Source organism: Leguminivora glycinivorella, chromosome 9, assembly GCF_023078275.1.
Source record: "Leguminivora glycinivorella isolate SPB_JAAS2020 chromosome 9, LegGlyc_1.1, whole genome shotgun sequence".
Lineage (NCBI taxonomy): Eukaryota > Metazoa > Arthropoda > Insecta > Lepidoptera > Tortricidae > Leguminivora > Leguminivora glycinivorella.
In genome coordinates this window covers 1,576,214-1,597,689 of record NC_062979.1, presented here as the reverse complement: position 1 = coordinate 1,597,689, position 21,476 = coordinate 1,576,214, and the positions used below count along the sequence as shown (strand labels likewise).

General features: G+C 39.0%; 2 protein-coding genes across 2 annotated transcripts; both read left to right on the top strand.

The window, feature by feature from the left end:
- Positions 1–310: 310 nt before the first annotated feature.
- On the top strand, positions 311–5,973 carry LOC125229373 (regucalcin-like). Its single transcript, XM_048134194.1, has 5 exons — positions 311–533; positions 1,689–1,889; positions 3,203–3,415; positions 4,142–4,314; positions 5,775–5,973. The coding sequence occupies exons 1-5, from the start codon at positions 314–316 to the stop codon at positions 5,940–5,942; spliced, it is 975 nt and encodes a 324-aa protein (XP_047990151.1). The 5' UTR covers positions 311–313; the 3' UTR covers positions 5,943–5,973.
- A 5,437-nt stretch (positions 5,974–11,410) lies between these two features.
- LOC125229374 (regucalcin-like) lies at positions 11,411–21,476 on the top strand. The gene is made up of 6 exons (XM_048134196.1): positions 11,411–13,399; positions 15,600–15,753; positions 16,441–16,644; positions 18,564–18,779; positions 19,190–19,302; positions 20,960–21,476. The coding sequence occupies exons 2-6, from the start codon at positions 15,600–15,602 to the stop codon at positions 21,182–21,184; spliced, it is 912 nt and encodes a 303-aa protein (XP_047990153.1). The 5' UTR covers positions 11,411–13,399; the 3' UTR covers positions 21,185–21,476.

Below are 21,476 nucleotides of genomic sequence, written 5' to 3'. Positions count from 1 at the left end.
GTGAGACGCCGGAGCGACTTACAACGAACGATGGCGCCATCTATCGGTCCGATGCGACGTCTACGACGTACTCTCTCTATAAAGACCTCGGATATACCAGGCAAAATAATACAAATTTTATTGGAAGGTAAAATTTTTATATTATTGTTTTATTAGGTATTAGGAGCCTGTTATGTCCCACTGTTGGGCAAAGGCTTCCCCCCTCTTCCAATCTTCCCGATCTTGGGCAGTTTCGGGCCAATTATTAAGGAAGCAATCTATATAAGTCGTCCATCGCCGTTATTTATTTAATTTTATTTAAAAATATCTCATAATGTTCATTTTTCAGTCGTCAGTGTTGGAATCGTCGACATCAGTAATGTCATCAGTAAACGATTCAGTCAGAGTAGAGGTGATAGCAGACCGTGCGTTTCTCCTGGGCGAAGGCCCTCATTGGGACGAGCGTGTGCAGGCGTTGTACTTCGTCAGCATTAATGAGAACACTATACATAAGTATGAACCGGATAAGAATGCCCTCACTAGTGCTGCCGTAGGTGAGTATTTAAAATCTAAATATTCTCATATCATCCATACTAATATTATAAATGGGAAAGTGTGTGTGTCTGTTTGTTTGTCCGCCTTTCACGGCAAGACGGTGCGACGAATTGTCGTGATTTTTTAAGTGGAGATAGTGGAAGGGATGGAGAGTGACATAGGCTACTTTTTGTCTCTTTCTAACGCGAGCGAAGCCGCGGGCAAAAGCTAGTGTGTTATAATTGTGGTAACCGAAGACAATAATTATTATCTTAATTATTCTTTTATTATTTGTATACTGTGGGTTTTGTAAACCAATCATCAGAGGCAAGTATGGTCGTCCAGCGAGGGGGATCAAGCGTTTCTGATCCCCCTCCTCATGCGGAGGGCGCCATGGTGAATCCCAGCCCGCCCTCACGAACGGCAGAGAGGATGAAACGCCGGAGTGGGTTTAGTGGGTAGGGCCAAGTTTCCCCCCTCGCTAGGGGAGGGGAAAGAAACGGCGAGTCCCACACATATATCGAGCGTAACTGCATTCCCACTCCGTCAAAAAAAAGGCAAGGATGGTCGTGCGACAAATGATAAAACATCAGGGCGTCTCTGTCGCACTTACAAATAGTTCGAGAGGGACGGCCTATATCGCGAGACCATGCTATGGGTGCAGGGGTCCATTTCAATTTTATGGGGCAGAACCGGCAAAAGATGAAAGGTCAGATCAGTCAATCTGTGTAAGAATGTCCTATAATATTTATTTATTTATTAATTTTATTATGTAGTATAGACGGTGCTTTTCCATTCCATATGGTAAGAGAAGCATACATGATCTCTTTGGAAAAGTATTATCAGTATACCTTCTCCGATGTCATCAATTAAAGTATCCAGGACGAAATATTATTATTTAATGCACAGGCAGCTTATAGCTGATACGTCCACATCAATGCCCTGCACTTGTGTTTTGTCCATTCAAGAAATATTTATCTAGTCTGTTTTTAAATGAGTTCACTGTTGGTGCACTGATTACGGTTTCGGGCAAACTGTTCCACACTCTCACTTCGCGGTTAGACAAGAAGTGACGTCTAGGGTTGCTACTACTCTGTGCCCGTGTCAACTTCAAAAAGTGAAAAGTGAAGTGAAATTTTCCTGCTGTCCTATTTTTGTTTGTTTTATCATTTCAGAGGGTCGCCCAGGCTTCATAGTACCCCTAGAAGACCATTTAGACCATTTCGTAGTGGGTTTGGAGCGTGACTTCGTAGTTATTCAATGGGATGGAGTAGGCACTGCCAGGGTTGTGAGAAAACTGCGAGAAGTCGACCAGAATTCTCCTAGGAACAGGCTGAATGATGGGAAAGCGGATCCTAGAGGCCGACTTTATGCAGGTAAAGTTTTAACCATTACAAAGAGCTATCCAGTTTTTAGGGTTCCGTAGTCAACTAGGAACCCTTATAGTTTCGCCATGTCCGTCCGTCCACGGATAATCTCAGTGACCGTTAGCACTAGAAAGCTGAAATTTGGTACCAATATGTATATCAATCACGCCGACAAAGTGCAAAAATAAAAAGTAGATTTTTTTTTATTAGGGTACCCCCCCTACACGTAAAGTGGGGAGTGTTTTTTTTTTTCATTGCAATCCTAACGTGTGATATATTGTTTGATAGGTATTTAAAAATGAATAAGGGTTTACTAAAATCGTTTTTTGATAATATTCATATTTTCGGAAATAATCGCTCCTAAAGGAAAAAAAAGTGTGTCCCCCCCCTCTAACTTTTGAACCATATGTTTAAAAAATATGAAAAAAATCACAAAAGTAGAACTTTATAAAGACTTTATAGGAAAATTGTTTTGGACTTGATAGGTTCAGTAGTTTTTGAGAAAAATACGGAAAACTACAGAACCCTACACTGAGCGTGGCCCGACACGCTCTTGGCCGGTTTTTTATGCAAATATAGGCACTTAAATACAATATCTTATCCATCGGGGTGCCGGTCCAATCGTTTTTGACAATCGATCTAAACTATTCTTGCCCGCAATCAAACTGACGACAGAGGCAATAAAACCCTTGAGCTCACGTTATCAGTTTCCCATTGGCTTTCACCACGCTTTCACGGAGCGAGCCAAGACCTATTATTGCAAATAGTAAACTCACGTAAAGGAAAGTCGAGCTTAAGTGCGTTTTCACATTATCCGATCCTATATCGGATGTCGGACCGATATCCCCTACCACAGTATAATAAAAAGTACTATCGTACAATATGGCCACTCCCGCTCCCCGCTGAAAGTGCAGCCCACTCCCGCTTGGTTACCTCACAGTTACCGCCTGTCAAAAACGCGAACGGTCGACCTGTCATATTTCACTCATACAAGCATAGTATAGTACGCGTTCACCTACACGAGCTTAGAATGTGCGAGCGCCAGTGTCCGAGATGTGTCCATACATTTTAGGCGCCATCTTAGATTTTTTCCATTGAAATCCTTCCGAGACATCCGACATCGGATCGAATAATGTGAAAACGGACTAAGGGTTTTACTGCCTCGGTGGTCACTGGTCAGTAGGACAAGTATACCCGGGTAGTTTACCTAGATGCTTCTGACAAATGAGCCCCGGGCGTCAGATTGCCTGCGATTTTTTCTATACTTCTTTAGTGGCATTTGTTATCGATGAACTTAAAAAGTATACCTGCTTATATTATAGGCACAATGGGGCACGAAGACGAGAAATTCAACCTGGACAAGAACGCAGGCACTTTATTCCGCCTGGACCCACACGGTCTTACTCCGCTATGCGACAAGATCTCTATCTCCAACGGTCTGGCCTGGGACCTGGGGTCTAAGGCCATGTATTACATAGACTCACCAGAGAGGAAGATAAGAAGATACGACTATGATGTTGAGACTGGAGATGTTTGTAAGTATATATTTTTGAGTCAGGGTCAGGGGGCCGATTTTTGAATTTCGGCCATTCGATTTCGTGAAATTCGTTCAATAATATTTCCACTACTAGCGATTTAATTTCTACTAACAGATTCGAAAACGAGTGGTCATTATCTACCACTAGTTTTAAAATTAGTAGCCGTCCTTTTTCAAAAATAGCATTACGTCGTTTTCCACAGAATTCGAATTTGTGCTTTCGAAATTCAAAAATTGATCCCCAAGACATATCAAAAACTAAGTGGACAGGTTTGCAAAGGCCCTGTTTTGAAAAGGCGTTAACACTCCCGAGAAACGAATTCTAATTAGACGCCGACGCTCTAAAAATGGTATCTAGTGTGGGTTGGCCCCCAAATAAGGAACTCGTCAGGCGACAAAAAGTTTTGGTTGTCATCTGATGAAATATATTTTTCATCACACTCGCTCGTAAACGGTGTTATTACATGCATGGAGGCATGACACGTAATGAGCTATTTTACTGCCTTAGGGCGGTAAAGTGAATACCTGGGCGGGGCCTTCCACGATCTGTCAAAAATTACAAGATGGCGGACGAATGTTCGAAATGTCAGCGTAAGTATTTCAATATATTTACTTTAAAATTCGCGATAAATACTTCGCGAGTGAACTTCAAACAGCCTCTCGTTCGTAATCCTTCACTTTCCGCCCTTAATACACAATGTATGACATTATCGATTTATTTCAGCTAATCTCCAGTACATCTTCGACTTCGAGACGAACAAACTAGAGGGCGCTCCAGACGGTTGCACTATCGATACAAACGGGAACCTCTGGGTGGCAGTGTTCGGCGGAGGCTGTGTGCTGCAGATATCCCCTAAAGGAGAACTGATGCAACGTGTGGAGGTTCCCGCTAAACAGGTGTTTAAAATTCGATTCACTTATATTTCTGAAACATCATGAAAAGCCATAAAAAACTAACTAAATCAATAGGGTTCCTAATAGTATCCAGATAATGCGAGTCCTAAGTTTGAGGCGAACTACTAGTCTCACTATCTATCTATATCTATCTATCTTCAGAATTCAATTACGTAGTTATTTTTAAATCAAGTGTTCATACGCCATTACGTTACTAAACCATTGAGTTTCATATTAGGCTCATCTCACTTTAGCAACTTTCCATCAGGTGCGACTAATAGGGCCAACCACCAATCAGTTTATTAAAAAAACATAATTATGCGATTGTGTGAGGCGACGGATGCGAGGTGTTCAACTGTGCCTATATAAAATGTCTGTTAGGTGTATGCCTATTATTGTACATTTTGATGGCTGAGATACGCGTCATACTCGTGAACGGGTGCTGTTTGTGGAGACTGGTCTGTTCAAGCTTACCTGGGCCACATGTTTTGTTAGATTATTTAACTTTACTTTTGAGCGGATTGCGAGACACTACATTCGGTTCTTGTAAGAATTAAACTTAAGTAAGTAATGTCTTAAGGATGACACTAGAGACCATCACGTTGTCGTTTAATTTAGTTAATTTTAGCTTTTGGACACTTAGAGACTTTATACATCTCTGAGATTTTGATTATATTTTATTTTAAAATAGACTCCTTACTTTAATGACCTTGTTGTCGTTTGATTAAGTTAATGTTAGTTTTTGGACACTTAGAGACCTTATACATCTCTGAGATTTTGATTATATTTTTAAACTTAATTTGTAACCTTGATTGGCCCTTATTTGTAAACTTGATTTGTTCTTTAATGATTGACAACTAGAGACTTGTACATCTCTTGAAATGTGTAATTTAGCTGTTCATTTTCTGTATTTTTTATTTTTTCTTGTATTATTTGACAAAGGTTTTTACTTTTAAATATTTTAATTTTATAAAATTTGACTCTTGGAGACGCTATACATCTCCATGGATTATTTGATTAAGTATAATATTTTTACTTGTAATATTCAGTCTTTTACAACTATTGAAGTATTATAGATTTCTTTTATCTTTGTATCTGTTTGCACTTTCTTTATGTATTGATTATAGTTAGTAATAATATGACATTTAGAGACTTTATACATCTCTAATTCTATATCAGTGTATAGCTACTTTGCTTATGATTAATATTTTTAGTTAATATTTCTATTAATTTCATTTGTTTAACTTTCATGAATACTCTGTAATGTTGACATGTAAAAGTGCCCCCGTGGCCTATTTGCTGAATAAATGATTTTGTATTTTGTATTTTGTAAATGTATATGTCTACTTTGTTTTTCTTGTTATGTCAGTCTAAGATACGTGACGCAATGGTTAGCTGTAAAGTCATGTAATCATGTTTACCAATAAATAAATAAATAAATAAATATGGAATTATTTCCCCAGGTCACCTCATGCACCTTCGGAGGCGCCAATTTCGACACACTTTTCGTAACGACTGCGCGTCTCAACATCAGTGAAGAACAGAAACACCCAAGTGGATGCACCTTCAAGATTACCGGGCTTGGTGTGAAAGGTCTGCCCAATAACAGGTTCAAGGATATCAGTCATTAAACAATAAAAGGTTGTCTATGTCTGTATTTAATATCGTTCTGTTACTAGGAGGCTGTTTTCCTCCTTGAGTCCGTCCTGCTGGCCATCCTAAATATAGTTGGGCAGATAGAGTGGAGGCAGATCTTCGTGAACTCGGCGTCAACGAGGGCTGGCGAGAGGTCGCTCTGGACCGCGTAAAGTGGCGTGCTCTTGTGTTGGAGGCCAAGACTCACTTTGGGTCGTCGCGCCAACAAAGTAAGTAAGTAAGTATATTTAATATCTACATTCATAGTCGTATATCAGCCTTAGGCCGATATTACACTATCATAGAAATATGATCATAGACAACATGCCGTCCTTTTTCTTCACGTTGTAGAAAAAGGGAGGCATACATACCTATGATCAAAGATACTCACGAAACGAAAAGCTCGTAGATATCTTTCTCTATCGCTCTTGCGTATGGGCGCGACAAAGCCAGACTACCTTTCGCGGCGTTTAGTTTTCGTTTCGCGTCGCAGAAATGCCATTCGGCTACGGCACCTGGTAACGTCTTCATCAGCCTATAGCGGCGAAAGGGTTAGGGCCAGTAGCATCAACTACATTTGATAGACACATCATCGTCACGCAGCAGATGTCTATGGAACTTCCCATACAATAAAATTTAATTATGATGACTCCACGGCCGATACGGCCACGGCGACTGCTTTCAAGTCCGTTGCTGTCTCAGGTCAACGAACGCTTTAACGGTGACAAAGGTTTGATACAACCGGCCCTTAAACTAATATGTATTGCTTGATGAAATAAAAACCCATATTACATGAATTTGAAGATCATTGCATTGCAGGTCAACATATTGTCATTATCAGTGATAAAGTTATCACACCGGTCCATTGCGAAAGACGTTAGCTGTTATAATCTATAGTCATGTGTAACCAGATTATACTGCATTTTATATCTGGCCTTCTGGCCTAAAGATTTTTTGATATTTTTAGATAAAGACCACACGGCAAGATTGCGTGAACTTTATTTTAGCTTCAAAAGTTTTAAGCCTGTGTCAAGAGATGGCAGTCTATGCACTGTGATTACACATTTTACTTCGACAGTAACTCTCTATAATACTCGACCCTCTTTGTAACAACATAGTTGTAGGTAGATAGGTATTTCTTTATTTATTTATTTAATCGCATGGCGATATGTATAAATAGTTAAAATAAAAGATTACAAGGCAATATCTAAGTCTTGCAACCACTGCACAGCATTGGGTCAAGTCCAGCAAATCATGCGGGCTACCCGAATATGCGCGAACAATCGCGGATCCAGCTTTGTGCCCGGGGGGGGGGGGGGGGGGGGTCACGTGGTAAAGCCCCAGGCCACAGGAGGGGGATCACGTGGTCTATTTGTATGGCCAACCTAGACGGGGGGGGGGTGTCATGACCCCCATGACACCCCTGGATCCGCGCATGTGCGCGAAGTGGGCACCGCTGTATGATGTGCTCCATGGTCTGGTGACTCTGGTCCTCGGTGCCGCAATCGCATAGCGCGGAGTCTCTCCATCCCCACTTGTGCCCGAAAGAGTTGCATCGTCCGAGCCCGGTTCTTATACGGCTCAGCGTGACGTCTGGTCTTAGCGTGACAGCGGGGAACGGCGGCCATACATTGGAGCGAGACACAGCGATGGGACTTTTCATTATAAAATACATAAATAGCAATACACATGTACTCCTTAACTCAAATAATCTTTTTGATTTAAGACTAGCAGTTAAGTTCATAAATGCATGTATGTTTCTTAGAAATAAACAGGATTTTTTTTTTATTCGCAAGTATGGCTGCCGCTCACCGCTGTCGCGCTTAGAGCAATGTCGTGTCGTGACCGGGCCGTTACGGCCCAGCCACGACATTGGTCTAAGCGCGACAGCGGTGAGCGGCAGCCATACGTGTGAATGAAAAGTCCCATCGCTGTGTCTCGCTCCAATGTATGGCCGCCGCTCATCGCTGCCGCGCTTAGCCCAATGTCGTGGCTGGGCCGTTAGGCGGTTTAATTGACACCATAATTTCCTGGAGAGGTGCAGGAGAGTTCCATTTCTTTATTTGTATAATTAGACGAGATGTTGACGACCGGTCTGGCTCAGTCGGTATAGTGAACCTGCCTGCTGAGCCGCGGTCCTGGGTTCGAATCCCGGTAAGGGCATTTATTTGTGTGATGAGCACAGATATTTGTTCCTGAGTCATGGATGTTTTCTATCTTTATAAGTATGTATTTATCTATTTAAGTATGTATATCGTCGCTTAGCACCCATAGTACAAGCTTTGCTTAGTTTGGGGCTAAGTTGATCTATGTAAGGTGTCCCCCAATATTTATTTTATTTATTTATTTATTTATGTTATAAATTCAATATCCTAGACTTCTAGACTAGAGCAAGACTTGGGACATATCCACCTTGCAGAATACCGCACTCATACTAATAAGGTAAAATACCCCATAATGGACGGTGATGCCATTATGGACAAAAAAACACAAATCCTTAAAAATAAGTATCTAAAATGGGCGATTCTCTGTAAGCTCGTGAAGGTCCCATACAAATGCTGTCCTGTCAATTTTTTTTAACTATTGCCAAAAATCTGAGTTCTATGTTGACTAAAATTAACTATTATTTTAGTTACATAAGGAGACCCGCTGAATTTATACGTAATTTCCGAGTTATTAACGATTTTCTAAAAAATCGTAACAGGGGACTGTTTGGGGCATGAGGGGACTGTTTTTAACGTGTCATGTATTTAGATAAAAGTCATTTTATATTGATCAGTCATTTATTATTTCTATGGCATATTTGCACATCAATAATCAACAGAAGCTTTTTTAAGAAAATCTCAACAGAAATAAAAATTTCTTTTACCAGGGGACTCTTACCAGGGGACTGGGTGTGGCAGCGGTCCAAACGCGGGTTCACCTCACAAGTGATGCTCTGACACTAAACAAAATGGCGTCTCGCCGCCGCATTAGGCATGGTAACCAACTTCACAGCGATCGCGTTTCGTTTCACTCAAAAATACGTTTGCGAACATAGTGGTTATTTTTTAATATGGCTAAATATTTTAGGCAGGGGACTGTATACAAATTCTGGGGACAAAGTTTACTGGACTTTATTAAATAAATAACCAATTAATCAGACCTCGTTATACTACAATAATATAATTTAATAATTCGATTGTTTTGATTTAACTGCCGCTTGTATTTAGTTTTAATATTTTTTTCGTAACTTTCACTTCTAGGTGGGAAGACAGTGATGGGGACAGCCAGGGGACTGTATTTTTAGAGCTGCTATTACGTGTAGTAAAACGCTTAAAATAGTTATGGTTATAAAAATGATGGCCCGTAAAGATTCGAGGTTAAAGTTTTATTAGACGTGCTTATTATTTAAATAATTGAAGTACTTTTTGAAAAAATCGGCCAGGACAGCCGATTACAAGCTTACAGAGAATCGCCCATATACGTTTCTAAAAACTGACGGCTATGTACCATAAACTAGAGTTGTAGAGCTGTTTAATTTTGAAGTTTCAATTAATTCGGTTATTTCTGAAGGATTTGGAGACAAGATAAAATTCACCAGTTTACTGAAAAAAATATCAAGACGAATTCTTAGTAATGTTGCTAAGAGAGATGAGTTCATGTATAAAATAATAAAAAAATAACGCACGGTGTAATCTTGAATGCGTTTTACTTACTGCATTAAGCATGAGATAAGGTAATAAAACATACTAGTTTGTTGCTCCAAAGATATAAAGAAATGATGTTATTTTGCAAGTGTCCATTACTGGACCCGAAAAACTGCCTACCTCCTATGATGGACAAGGAACAATTTACAAAACCAAAATTTACAAGAAACAATCCTATGTTAAAATAACCCAAACTAATTGTATTTATGGTGTATAAAATTGACTCATTGCGTATCAGTTGGCTTTAAAAGTAAAAATTTAAACTTATTTCACTGTCCATAATGGGGGATCCATTACTGGAGAACTGCCGTCCATAATTGGAGAAAAAACACCTAGTTTTAATTTGTTAACTATGAAGAAACCAATAGGAGTATCTATTCTGCAATACGCTTGCAATGTAGAAGAAGGATAGGACATTCAAGATTTAACACGCTTGGCGGTAGAATTTTTACATTTATCAGTGAAATATCAAAAACTGGCGAATTTTTTTCTTAAACTGTCCATGATTGGGTTCGTCACCTTACCACAGAATATATAAGTTCAAGTAAATACAGAAGACTCACTGCTTTGATGTTCGCAAAATGCCGCCTTTTCATAATTCTTACCTACATTAACAAACGGACCGCACGCGAGCAGCCGACATTGAGTTCTATTGCGCTGCGTGAAGGTCGTCACCACTGAATGGTCCGCAAATGCGAGGCCGCTGGCATGGACAAAATGAAATATTCTATTTATACTTGTTCTTACTCTCTTATATTGTACCAAAAGTTTCTTACGTAAAAACTTTTGTGATCGGTAAGTGTAGGTGTGTATATTTCGATTATTTTATCGGATCTTTAAAATCTGTAGTTGAAATGCCTCGGCACTTCTCAACCAACCTTTTGTACAAAGAAGCAGAAGTTTTAAGTGTCCGCAAATTGTTTATATTGGAAACCACATGTAAAGTGCATAAAGAAGTCCGACAGTCTGAGGGGTATAACGACATGCTGAAAGCAAGAACCTTTAAAATCCCAGTAGCCAAAGTTCGTACTGCTTTTGCCCGACGGTTTGCGGAGTTTGCTCATCCCTTTCTGTACAATGCGGTCGTAAAAAGGTGCGAAATTAAAGATATAAACGTCAGGAAAGCAAAAAGTAGGCTGAAAGAATGGTTACACGACATTGAACAAAGAGAAGCTGAAAGCATCCTGCAGATTATTTCATAGTTTAATCGCACTCATATGTCTGCACGCACCCATGCATGCTGTGTTTGTGCTCACACAGTACACAAACACACACACACACACACACACACACACACACACACACACACACACACACACATACTGACTTGTAATAATTAAGTAATAATTAAATAATAGTAAGTAGGTACAGTGCATGACTTGTCCCCTAGAAATAAGTATAATAAAAATGAATTGTTGCTCTATGCTCTATCTGTAAAACATGTATGGTAACCCTAAATCTAAATCTTGTAAATTCTAATCATATATATATTTTGATTTAAGATAAATAGCCTGATAGATCTCACATTTTTATATACTAGTGAATTAAATATACTGAAATGTCCTTATGAATAGATTTCCTGAATAATAATATAATAATAACATAATGTATATAAACTTAATAATAGTCTTTCAAAATAATGTAAAAACCGTGGAGTCACGGGACAGGCTCTGCCTAGTGTGATCCACTAAATGTCTGACTAACAAAATGACTTATTTTGGAAATAAATTTTACTTTACTTTACTTACTTTTACTTTACTTAATCTTTCAGATGGAACGATAATCAAAAGAAATTAAATTAGATATCGACATTACTTTATTCTTTACTTTGAGTAGGTAGTAAGTAAGTAGATAAAGATAAATCTACATTGTGGCAATTATATAATTTTAAATTGTAACACGAGCAATTATTAAAAGATTAGAAAGACCTGCCTATTTTAGGTATTAATACGTCTAGAAATATAAACCTTTAGATTAGGCTTGCCTGCATGTCTTTATGATTAGCGTATGCTTGCAAATGTAGGTACTTAACAAGATTCGGAAACTCATTGCGTTGGATCTGATATCGGATGTAGGAAGGATGTAAAAGGCAAAAATCAAAGATGGCGCTTAAAATCGAAGGGATATCGGTCCTACGTTCAATATTGGATCATTTAATGTGAAAACGCTCTTAAGTGAGTGTTCAGATATTTTGGACCACCTTAGCCGCTCTGATGTATCTGATGGCGACTATTGTACCGGACCAGACTCCGAACTACATATTTCTACAAAATATTCAGTATGTAGAGTGAAAGATATCTAGTATTTTCTAGTTTTATAGTGAGTAGCTGTTTGAGTTAGTAACGCTATCTCGAGTAGAGCCGATCTCTTGTCACACATATAAACGCAGATTAGATACCTGTTCATTCTGATAACTGTAAGCATTTTGAGTTTTTTGAGGGTTCCGTCATTTATGAATAGGTACGCACTTACAACAGTTACAACTCCTACTATAGGGATGCATGAAGAATACATAAAAAGAATGGCATTCTGTTTAGTCCGTCAGTTAGATCGTCCAAAAATACTGAACACATATTTTTCGCTTTTTCTAATTAATGAAAAATACAAAGATATAGAGCACCAAAGTACCGGAGTGGGGGCTTGAGACGTCACTTCTAAGTAAAAATTGAAAGTACCTAGGCGTGAAGTCACGCTAAACTTCAACGCACTGTACCGTCGTCATTTTTCGCTTACGAGAAAAAAGAAAAAATACGTGTCTAAAATTCTTTGATAATGTAACTGACGGACTAATTAGTTTTTTTAGCCGTCTCGCCTATTATTGCGGGTGTCCATGGGCAGCCGTAATCGTTTTCCACCTGGCGTATCATTATAGAAAAGGAGAGAAAACTCTGTGTATTGAATTTCCGAAGACCGTTTGGAGTTTCGTCTTGGGTAGGTATCCTTGGAGGGTCGAAAGCAAAAAAATCTTAGCGAACTCACCATCGACTGAACAGAAAGGACTTCATTGGTCTTAAGAGCATGGCGGTCTATGGTGTTAGGAGCCAAGAGCATGGGTTTGGGAACATCGAATCATTAGTAAGTACCTAATTGTTTTCTTCCGGTTGCATCCTGTGTTTCCGTTAATACGTAATCTTCACACAAAACAAATGGTAAGTACCTAATGTCAAAAGATATTTCGAGACTTGTAGTTGCTTGTAAGAGTTGTAAGGTTTCCAGTTTTGAGAATGATCTATACTTTGGTAGAACTGTCTCATTTCAAAACATAAGGCTTATTAATTTATATACCTATCGTCTTTTTAGCCACTCAATACCCTTGTAAAATAAAGTTTACGAGAATCTACGGATTTTTCCGATTTTCTCAGAGGATAATTAAATATGCGTTTGTGCTCTTCCGTAAATTTTTATCTACACCACTAATTAATAACCATCATACAATTTTCCGCCGATCAAGGTTTTGTTAGCGTTATGTTACCTGCTCTATTTTTTCATATAAGTAATTCATATTTAATTCAATTAAATGGGCAACAAATGTTCAAGAAACAGCAAACACTTTACAATATATATTTAAGTTTTTTTTTTACTGTTTTCTTCTTACAGGGACTTTTGTTTAGCGCCATCTACTTCAGGAAATTTCCAGAATTCGTCTGCGGATCTCCACACATTTAATACCAGCTGTTAATCTCATTCAACGACAATACAACTCGGAGCGTTCGAGAGCGCACAACGTTGGACGCCATTGATGGATATTCAAATTGTGTAACAAAGTGAGTAATTTTACTATGACGTCAATTATTTATTTATAATTAATTTGGGTGGCATATTTTTTTTTTTTAATAATCTATTACGTAGGTCACCTCTCTGCTGGGCAAAATCCTCTCCCTTTGACTTCCACAACTTCCTCCGGTGTGCTTTTTCCGGCCAGTCACTCATAAACTTGTAATTGTAACATAATAAAATTAATTTAAAATAGGGGAGACTGGGGTAAAATAGATAACTTTTATGTAGATGAGCCAGTGTATTAACTTCAAATTATATATGAACGTACATATTTAGGTATTTTATTGTTATATTTATCGACATAGGCGCAAATAATACCCGCTCTATTGAGCTTGATTGAGCTACCTAGGGTGATATAAAAGGAAACCATAATATTTACATATGTATTTATTTATTTTCCCGTGCGTCAGATTTCTATGGGTTTTCCGCAGCTTGTTTACAACATTTGATATCAATTCTAATCACGGTCTGATATTGATCTTCATCCTTCATCTATGGCGTCCACTTCCTACTTATTACAAATTTGGATCATTATTCATACGCGTATTAAGTAAAATCGTTGTTTACAGATGGTATTGTGTCGTCATCAGATATTGTCACGCACTCTAACGCCTGTATTGTCAAGACGTTAGTACGTTTTCTCATTAAGTATCCGATCCGATATCGAATGTGAGGGATTTCAAACGAAAACATCAATGATGGCTGCGATGGGATATTGGTCTCACATCCGATATCGGACCGGATAATGTGAAAACGCACTAAAGTGCACTCCACAAGAGTGCCTGTTCAGATATTAGTGAGAGATTGTCAGCTCCGATATTTTTAATGTAATACCATCAGTACCTAGTACCTACCATCACTGGTATACCTACTACATTAGGATATTGAGATTTGGATAAAAAATATTGATCTCAATCTTAATGACATTGACGTTATTTTTACAATTAATAGCAATAATACTTTTTAACCCCGCTTTCCTCCTGTCGTAGAAGTCGACTGTGGGATATACCCCGTTTGGGAATACAGGCGAGACTTTATGTAATGTGTGTAATTATGTATGTAACCACAATACTAATATGTACGTTGGTTGGTATGTACACAAACATCTATATTGTTTAGAATAAATTTAAAAGTGGAAAATGTCTGCCTTGGGTGCTCAGTTGGCAGAGCGCTGGAGTATCGATCCAGAGGCCGTGAGTTCAAGTCTCACCCAAGGCAGACATTTTCCACTTTTAAATTTATTCTAAGCCTAACGGCATCGATTGCAGACGTTTCTGCTAATCAGAAGTTAAAATCTATATTGTTGATGAGAATCTTACGCATTGAAAGATAAGAAAATACGCAATTGATTGAGATTGAGAATCTTAATCTAATCACAACACTTAGATAATACTTTTGTGTTAAGTGTTTGACTTATCAATTTTGATGAATGGGATCGATGATCAGGAAATTACGCTTTGAGATTATGCAATCCAAGCAGGCAAACGATAAAACATCAGTCCGTCCCTATCGCACCTACAAATAGTGCGTTAGAGACGGCCTGATGTTTTATCGTTTATGTATAGATAATGATGAAGCGTTGGTGGCCTAGCGGTAAGAGCGTGCGACTTTCGATCCGGAGGTCGCGGGTTCGAACACTTCGGACCCCGGCTCGTACCAATGAGTTTTTCGGAACTTATGTGCGAAATGTCATTTGATATTTGCCAGTCGCTTTTCGGTGAAGGAAAACATCGTGAGGAAACTGGACTAATTCCAATAAGGCCTAGTTACCCTTCGTGTTGGAAGGTCAGATGGCAGTCGCTTTCGTAAAACTAGTGCCTACGCCAAATCTTGGAATTAGTTGTCAGAGCGGACCCTAGGCTCCCATGAGCCGTGGCAAATGCCGGGATAACGCAAGGAGAATAACTTAGACGGTCAATCAAATCTTGGCACTAAAAAAAGGTGTCAAATTTGAAAAACGTAAGGCTCACCGGTCAATTGTCTTCATAAAGCGCGTGCCTTAGTAATCATCAACGAGCTATAAAATTTAAAAATTGATCGAAAATGTAGGGGCGAAGGGTTAAATTTGAACTGTAATATGTCGCGCAGTTTTTCGACTTACAAAAAGTAACTCGCCCAAACAAATTTAACAGATGTGGTATATTTGGTGCTTTTACGAATAAAAAAAAGTTCTGTACCTAATTTCAGATGGTGACTTTAGAAGCAGTGACAGAGCCAGTATGGCTGGGGGAAGGCCCGCACTGGGACCACAGGGAGCAGGTGTTGTTCTTCGTGAGCATCTTCGACAAATCCATCCACAGATACGACCCAGCCACCGGCAAGCACACCAGAGCTGTTCTCAGTAAGTAGTCACTAAAGTCGCCGTCAATAGAAATTGTCAACAATGTAAACAAACCGTTCTATAAAATATCAATATTCTAGCACAATTTTATTATTCTAAAGGTTAGGGATCATAATGTGATATAAATTGATTAAATAACACATGGATTTAGCCAGTATCTGATGAGTTAGGATAGAAATTAAAGATATGTTGACTACAAGGTTTGTTTACATTGTTCAAAAATTCTATTGACGGCGACTTTAAATAGTGTTTGTATTCTTAGATATGGTGCTGTAATATGGGGTAGTGGCATTATGGCTGAAGGTAGGCCTGACGATATTTGGGACCATCGGTAGCTGCTGTTAAACTTCGTAAGCTCGACAAGTCCACCCACAAATATGACCCATCCAGCGGCAAGGATACGAGAGCAGTGCTTAAGGACTTTTCTTGAAACGATTTTACCGCTTTTATTTTAGTGTCATTACGTACAAAACCAATGGCATTAAATAATTCACACACTTGCTGACTTAGACCTTGCGTATCCATAGATTTACCAACCTCCAGACATGTTGACTGCAGACGACCCCAACCTGGTCTGTAATTGTCAGTTTTTTCCGTGCACCATATTGTATCTTTATCCTTACTGTCCTGATTTACAGTAAGTATAGAGAATTCAAGTTGATTCTAACAAACAAGTGCTTATTTCAGGTGACATGCCCGGCTTCGTGATCCCCGTAGAAGGCAAACCCAATCACTTCGTAGTAGGTCTGAAGCGTTGCATCGTCGAAGTGGAGTGGGACGGCAAAGATGGCGGCGCCAAGGAGTTAAGGACTGTTGCTGAGGTGGATCAGGACAATCCTAACAACAGGTTTAATGATGCTAAGGCTGATCCTCGAGGAAGGCTATTCGCTGGTAAGTTCAAATGGAGTTTGCGGAATTTCTAAGTGGGATGGCAAAAGATGGCGGTTCCAAGGAGTTAATGACAGTTACTGAGGTGGATCAGGACAATCCGAACAATAGGTTTAACAATGCTAAAACGGATACTCGAGGAAGGCTGTTTGCTGGTGAATTTGAAAAAAAAATTGCAGAATTTTCCAAGTGGGACGACAAAGATGGAGGTGCCAAGGAGTTAAGGACAGTTGCTGAGGTGGATCAGGACATTCAAGACAATGCTAACAATAGGTTAAATGTTAGCATTTAACTTGCATCAGACTTAGGTCTGATCTTAGATGCTGGCACTTCGCTGGTGTGTTAATATAAACATCTTTAGCGGAAGTTTCTACTTATAATTTTAGAGGTTTGGTGCGTTGCCGGGGTGGTTCTGCTAGTGAGCTTTATTTATTTTTTTATTTATTATTTATTTATTAACACACAAATAAACAGTTTACATTAGAACAGTGTCCCACAAAACAGTTTTCACGGTTTGACTGTGGGATCGAGCAGTCTCTACTCTCTTACATTATCACTATTATCATGTATATATAATCAACATATAACTATATTATCTATAATACTAATTATTATATGCAGTTTTTAAGGTAACTACGTAGCTTTTTCGCAAACTTCATTTTACATGTTTCCTGTCTGATGTCAGAGGGCAGGCTGTTGAGTATGTAGGGAAGGCGTTTCTGAATACACCTATCGCCGTAGTAATTAGTGACCCTCGGCACGACAAGCTTGCCCGCAGACACCGACCTGGTACCATAAGTCCATAAACTTCGTTATAGTGTAACTGGGTATGCTCTTGACTGCCATGATTATTATGCAGTATTAAATATTTATGCTTAACCTCGTAAGGCCCAACGTCCTATTTTTAGGACTGAGAAAAGTCGTCCTTCCGGCCCAAGCTAGTATTTAAATCTATCAATTAGCGGCCCAAGGTCCTAAAATTAGGTCATACGCTTCTAACACGTACCGATACCTAATATTTGCGTGAAACGAAAGGTTTGTGTCTTAAATATGGCGGAACCGAACGCAGTCACTTGATGGAGCTGTCAGTTTGACATTTGACAATCAAATGTCAGTTCTTTGACACGCGAAAGTTGAGAAGATGGCATCCTCGCGTAAACGTGGTAAGTAAATCCGTTTTTTTTCGTCATAATCTTGAGTTATTTTAACTTAAATTTAATTAAAAATACTTATTTAAGCTTTATACTATATGAATAATTTAAAATTTATCTCCGCTGTGGTTTATTTCGAGAAGGAGATAAGAGCAAACTTCGATGTCCTAGAATTAGGTCGATGGGTCGTTATTGCAATAGTAGTATATTATTGCTATGTCATAAATTTAGGACTTTGGGCGGTTATTCCTAGTGTTATATTGTTACAGGTTTGATGGATGCAGAATTAGAAAAATATTTAAATCTAAACGAGTCCGACTTAGAACTTAGTGATTTTGATGATGATATACTTGATGCGGATTTTCAACCCTCAAGCCGTTATCTTCAGTCATCTCACTCCTCGTCTTCGTCGTCTGAAGATGAAAATGAAGTAGTACCTCCAGAGACTCAAGACAGTTACTAGTCCGATTGGAAACAGAAATGTTGCATCTGCAGAATGTCACATTTCACGCCGTTCTCGTGGAGGTCCAAGGACTCGAAGCTGTTCACGTGGTCGAGGTCGGGGAAGGTCATCGCGTGGACGCGATGTTTGATGATTTTTTGTTGATGTTTAGATACATATATACATTTTGATTAGTCAAGCTGAATTAGAACTTTCAAATTTACAGTACTTATTGTTAGTAATGTGATCATTTAAATCATACATCTGTTATTTTAGTGGCCATTATACCCTGTGTACCAAGTATTCTAAAGAAAAGTTAACATTTCCAGGAACGATGGGCCACGAATACGAGCCCGGCAAGTTCCACCTAAAGAAAGGCAACCTCTACCGCATGGACCCCGACGGCAGCGTCAAGAAGGTGATAGAAGGAGTGGACATCTCCAACGGACTGTGCTGGAATGTGAACGAGAAGGCGTTCTACTATGCTGACTCCTTCGAGTATGATGTGCGGCGGTACGATTACGATGTGGAGACGGGGGAGATTTGTAAGTTCTTCTTGTTATTGACGCTTTTCTAGTCGCATATCTAATACCTACTAAATAATATAATATACAAGTGACATACGTTTTAGTACCTACCGTAGACAAGTGCTATATCTGATCTAATCTATATAAACGGAGAGGCGAGTCTGAATTTTCCTTCAGCTATGTATAAGAGCGACCAGTTATTGAATCGAATGGTTCTTCGCAGAGAGAGCATATCTAAGTTCCTATTCATTTTTACGAGCTGGGTCAAATATGGATTACTATAGACGATCAACGAAGTTTTTGCGACTTTGCGAGCTAAATACTAGACTAAGTACCAGTGCAAATAAGTTTTTATCATGTAGAAGATGTATGTTATAGGTTATGTTATATAACTGTTTCATACTTAGTTTATTTTTTTTTCTCCACAGCAAACCCCCGCTTCGTGTTCAACTACGCGAAAAACGGACTAGAGGGTATCGTGGACGGTATGACCATAGACACTGACGGCAACCTCTGGATCGCTAACTTCGATGGTCACCAGGTTAGTAGAACGGGAGAGGTCCAAACTGTTTGCAGTTGAAACACTGGACTTAGCATGACCATAGACACTATATGCTCTGGATCGCTAACTTCGATAGATAACAGTTGAGTGGAACGGGAGATGTCCAGACTGTAGATAATTAAAACACTAGCCTTTGTGGAAGACGGACGACACATCGCTAGCTTTGATGGATACCAGGTGAGTGTAACGGGAGAGTGAAACACTGGATTTAGCGGATTGTATGACCATATTACTCTCGAGAATAACCTCTGGATAACTAACTTTGATGGACACCAGATTAACATAATAGAACAGGAGATGTCCAAACTGTGGTGTACCCTTGTTTCGCCGACAAACTTTTCATCGAATATCATTTCATCGACAACAAATCATCGAAAGTTTAGTTCGAGTAAAATTATTTCGAGTAATTTTGTTTCAACTACTATTTATTTGAAATTTTCTTAGTTATTATAAATACTATTCAACGAATATTGTTTCATCGCTGATTCGTTTCAAAGTACTTCAAATAGCAGAACTACAAAACATCGCAATTCATTTATTCGACGTATTATTACAATACTTTCTCATTTGTCGTACTACACGTTAATAGATGTTTCTATTCTAGGAAACTTCAAATTGTCGATTTTATCGTGGCACATCACATATTTACGTCCATAATTAAACTATGACCATTGGCTTAAATCCTAGAGTAGGTTTAGGTTAGGTTATAACTGTGGCCACACACAAAAACGACCGGCTTACAGAGTAGGTTTAGGTTAGGTTAGAACTGTGATCACACAGAAACAAACGGCTTACCGAGTAGGTTTAGGTTAGGTTAGAACTGCGACCTACACTACAACCAATGGCTTTTAAATTAGGTTTAGGTTAGGTTAGAACTGTGACCACACACAAAAACGACCAGCTTACAGAGTAGGTTTAGGTTAGGTTAGAACTGCGACCTACACTACAACCAATGGCTTTTAAATTAGGTTTAGGTTAGGTTAGAACTGTGACCACACACAAAAACGACCAGCTTACAGAGTAGGTTTGGGTTAGCTTAGAACTGTGACCAAACAAACAGTTTACAAATTGTACAATTTTAGAAAGAATCATAATTGAAATAATATTATGCGTAATGAATTGTATTTAATGTAAAACAAAATGAAATGAAAAAACACGAAATGAAATACCACGATGTAAAGTATACTCGGAGTAAGTTATCTACGAAATAAAAGTCTACGGTTTGATTTTACTTGTGTCGATTGTTCTATGATATGAACTGTCGATGAAATGAAATTATTTGAAACGTTGTCTTTGAAATAATATTCGAACAAGTGTCTGTCGGCGATTCAAGGGTAAACCCCAAACTGTAGACAGTTGAAACAGTGGACTTAGCGGATGGCATGACCATAGTCACTGACGGCAACCTTCTGCGTCGCTAACTTCGATGGTAACCAGATTAGTAGAACATGAGATGTCTAACTGTCCAAACAGAAGATAGTTAAAGCATTGATTACCCAGAAATTGTTCAGTGAAAGTGTCAATTTTCAATGGGCATGGGCATCATATTAATGGAACACAAAAAATGGTACTACTTAATCCTGATGAGGGACGAGCACTATTTTCATATATTTGACAATTATTTTCTTTTCCTCAGGTACTAAAAGTCGACCCTCGCGAAGGCAAGCTCCTCCAGAAGATCCGAATCCCCGCTCTCCAGGTGACCTCCTGCACATTCGGAGGCCCTACCTTCGAGGACCTGTATGTGACCTCAGCTTGTATGAACCGCGGGACCGAACAACCCCCGCCTTGCGGGTCTACGTTTAGGTTAAGACAATTGGGAGTTCGCGGGGTGGAGAATGCGAATGTTAAGCTCAATTAAAGTGAATAACAGGTTTTTATTTATTGATAAAATCTTAAGATCGACGACCTGTGACGTCAGCGGGAATGATCGAACAACCCCCGCATTGCGGGCCTTCAGTCCGATTCAGATGAGGATGCTTGTAATCGGTTAATGTTAAGCTCAATTAAAGTATTAATTTGTTGTTTATATACCAATTGGCTTTTAATTGTGTATACTTTAACTGTGCTCCTAGTTCCTTAGAATTACCTCCTGACATTATTGGGTGTTATTAGGTCATTAGGGCTGGTTCTTTGTAAAATAAAAATAGGTA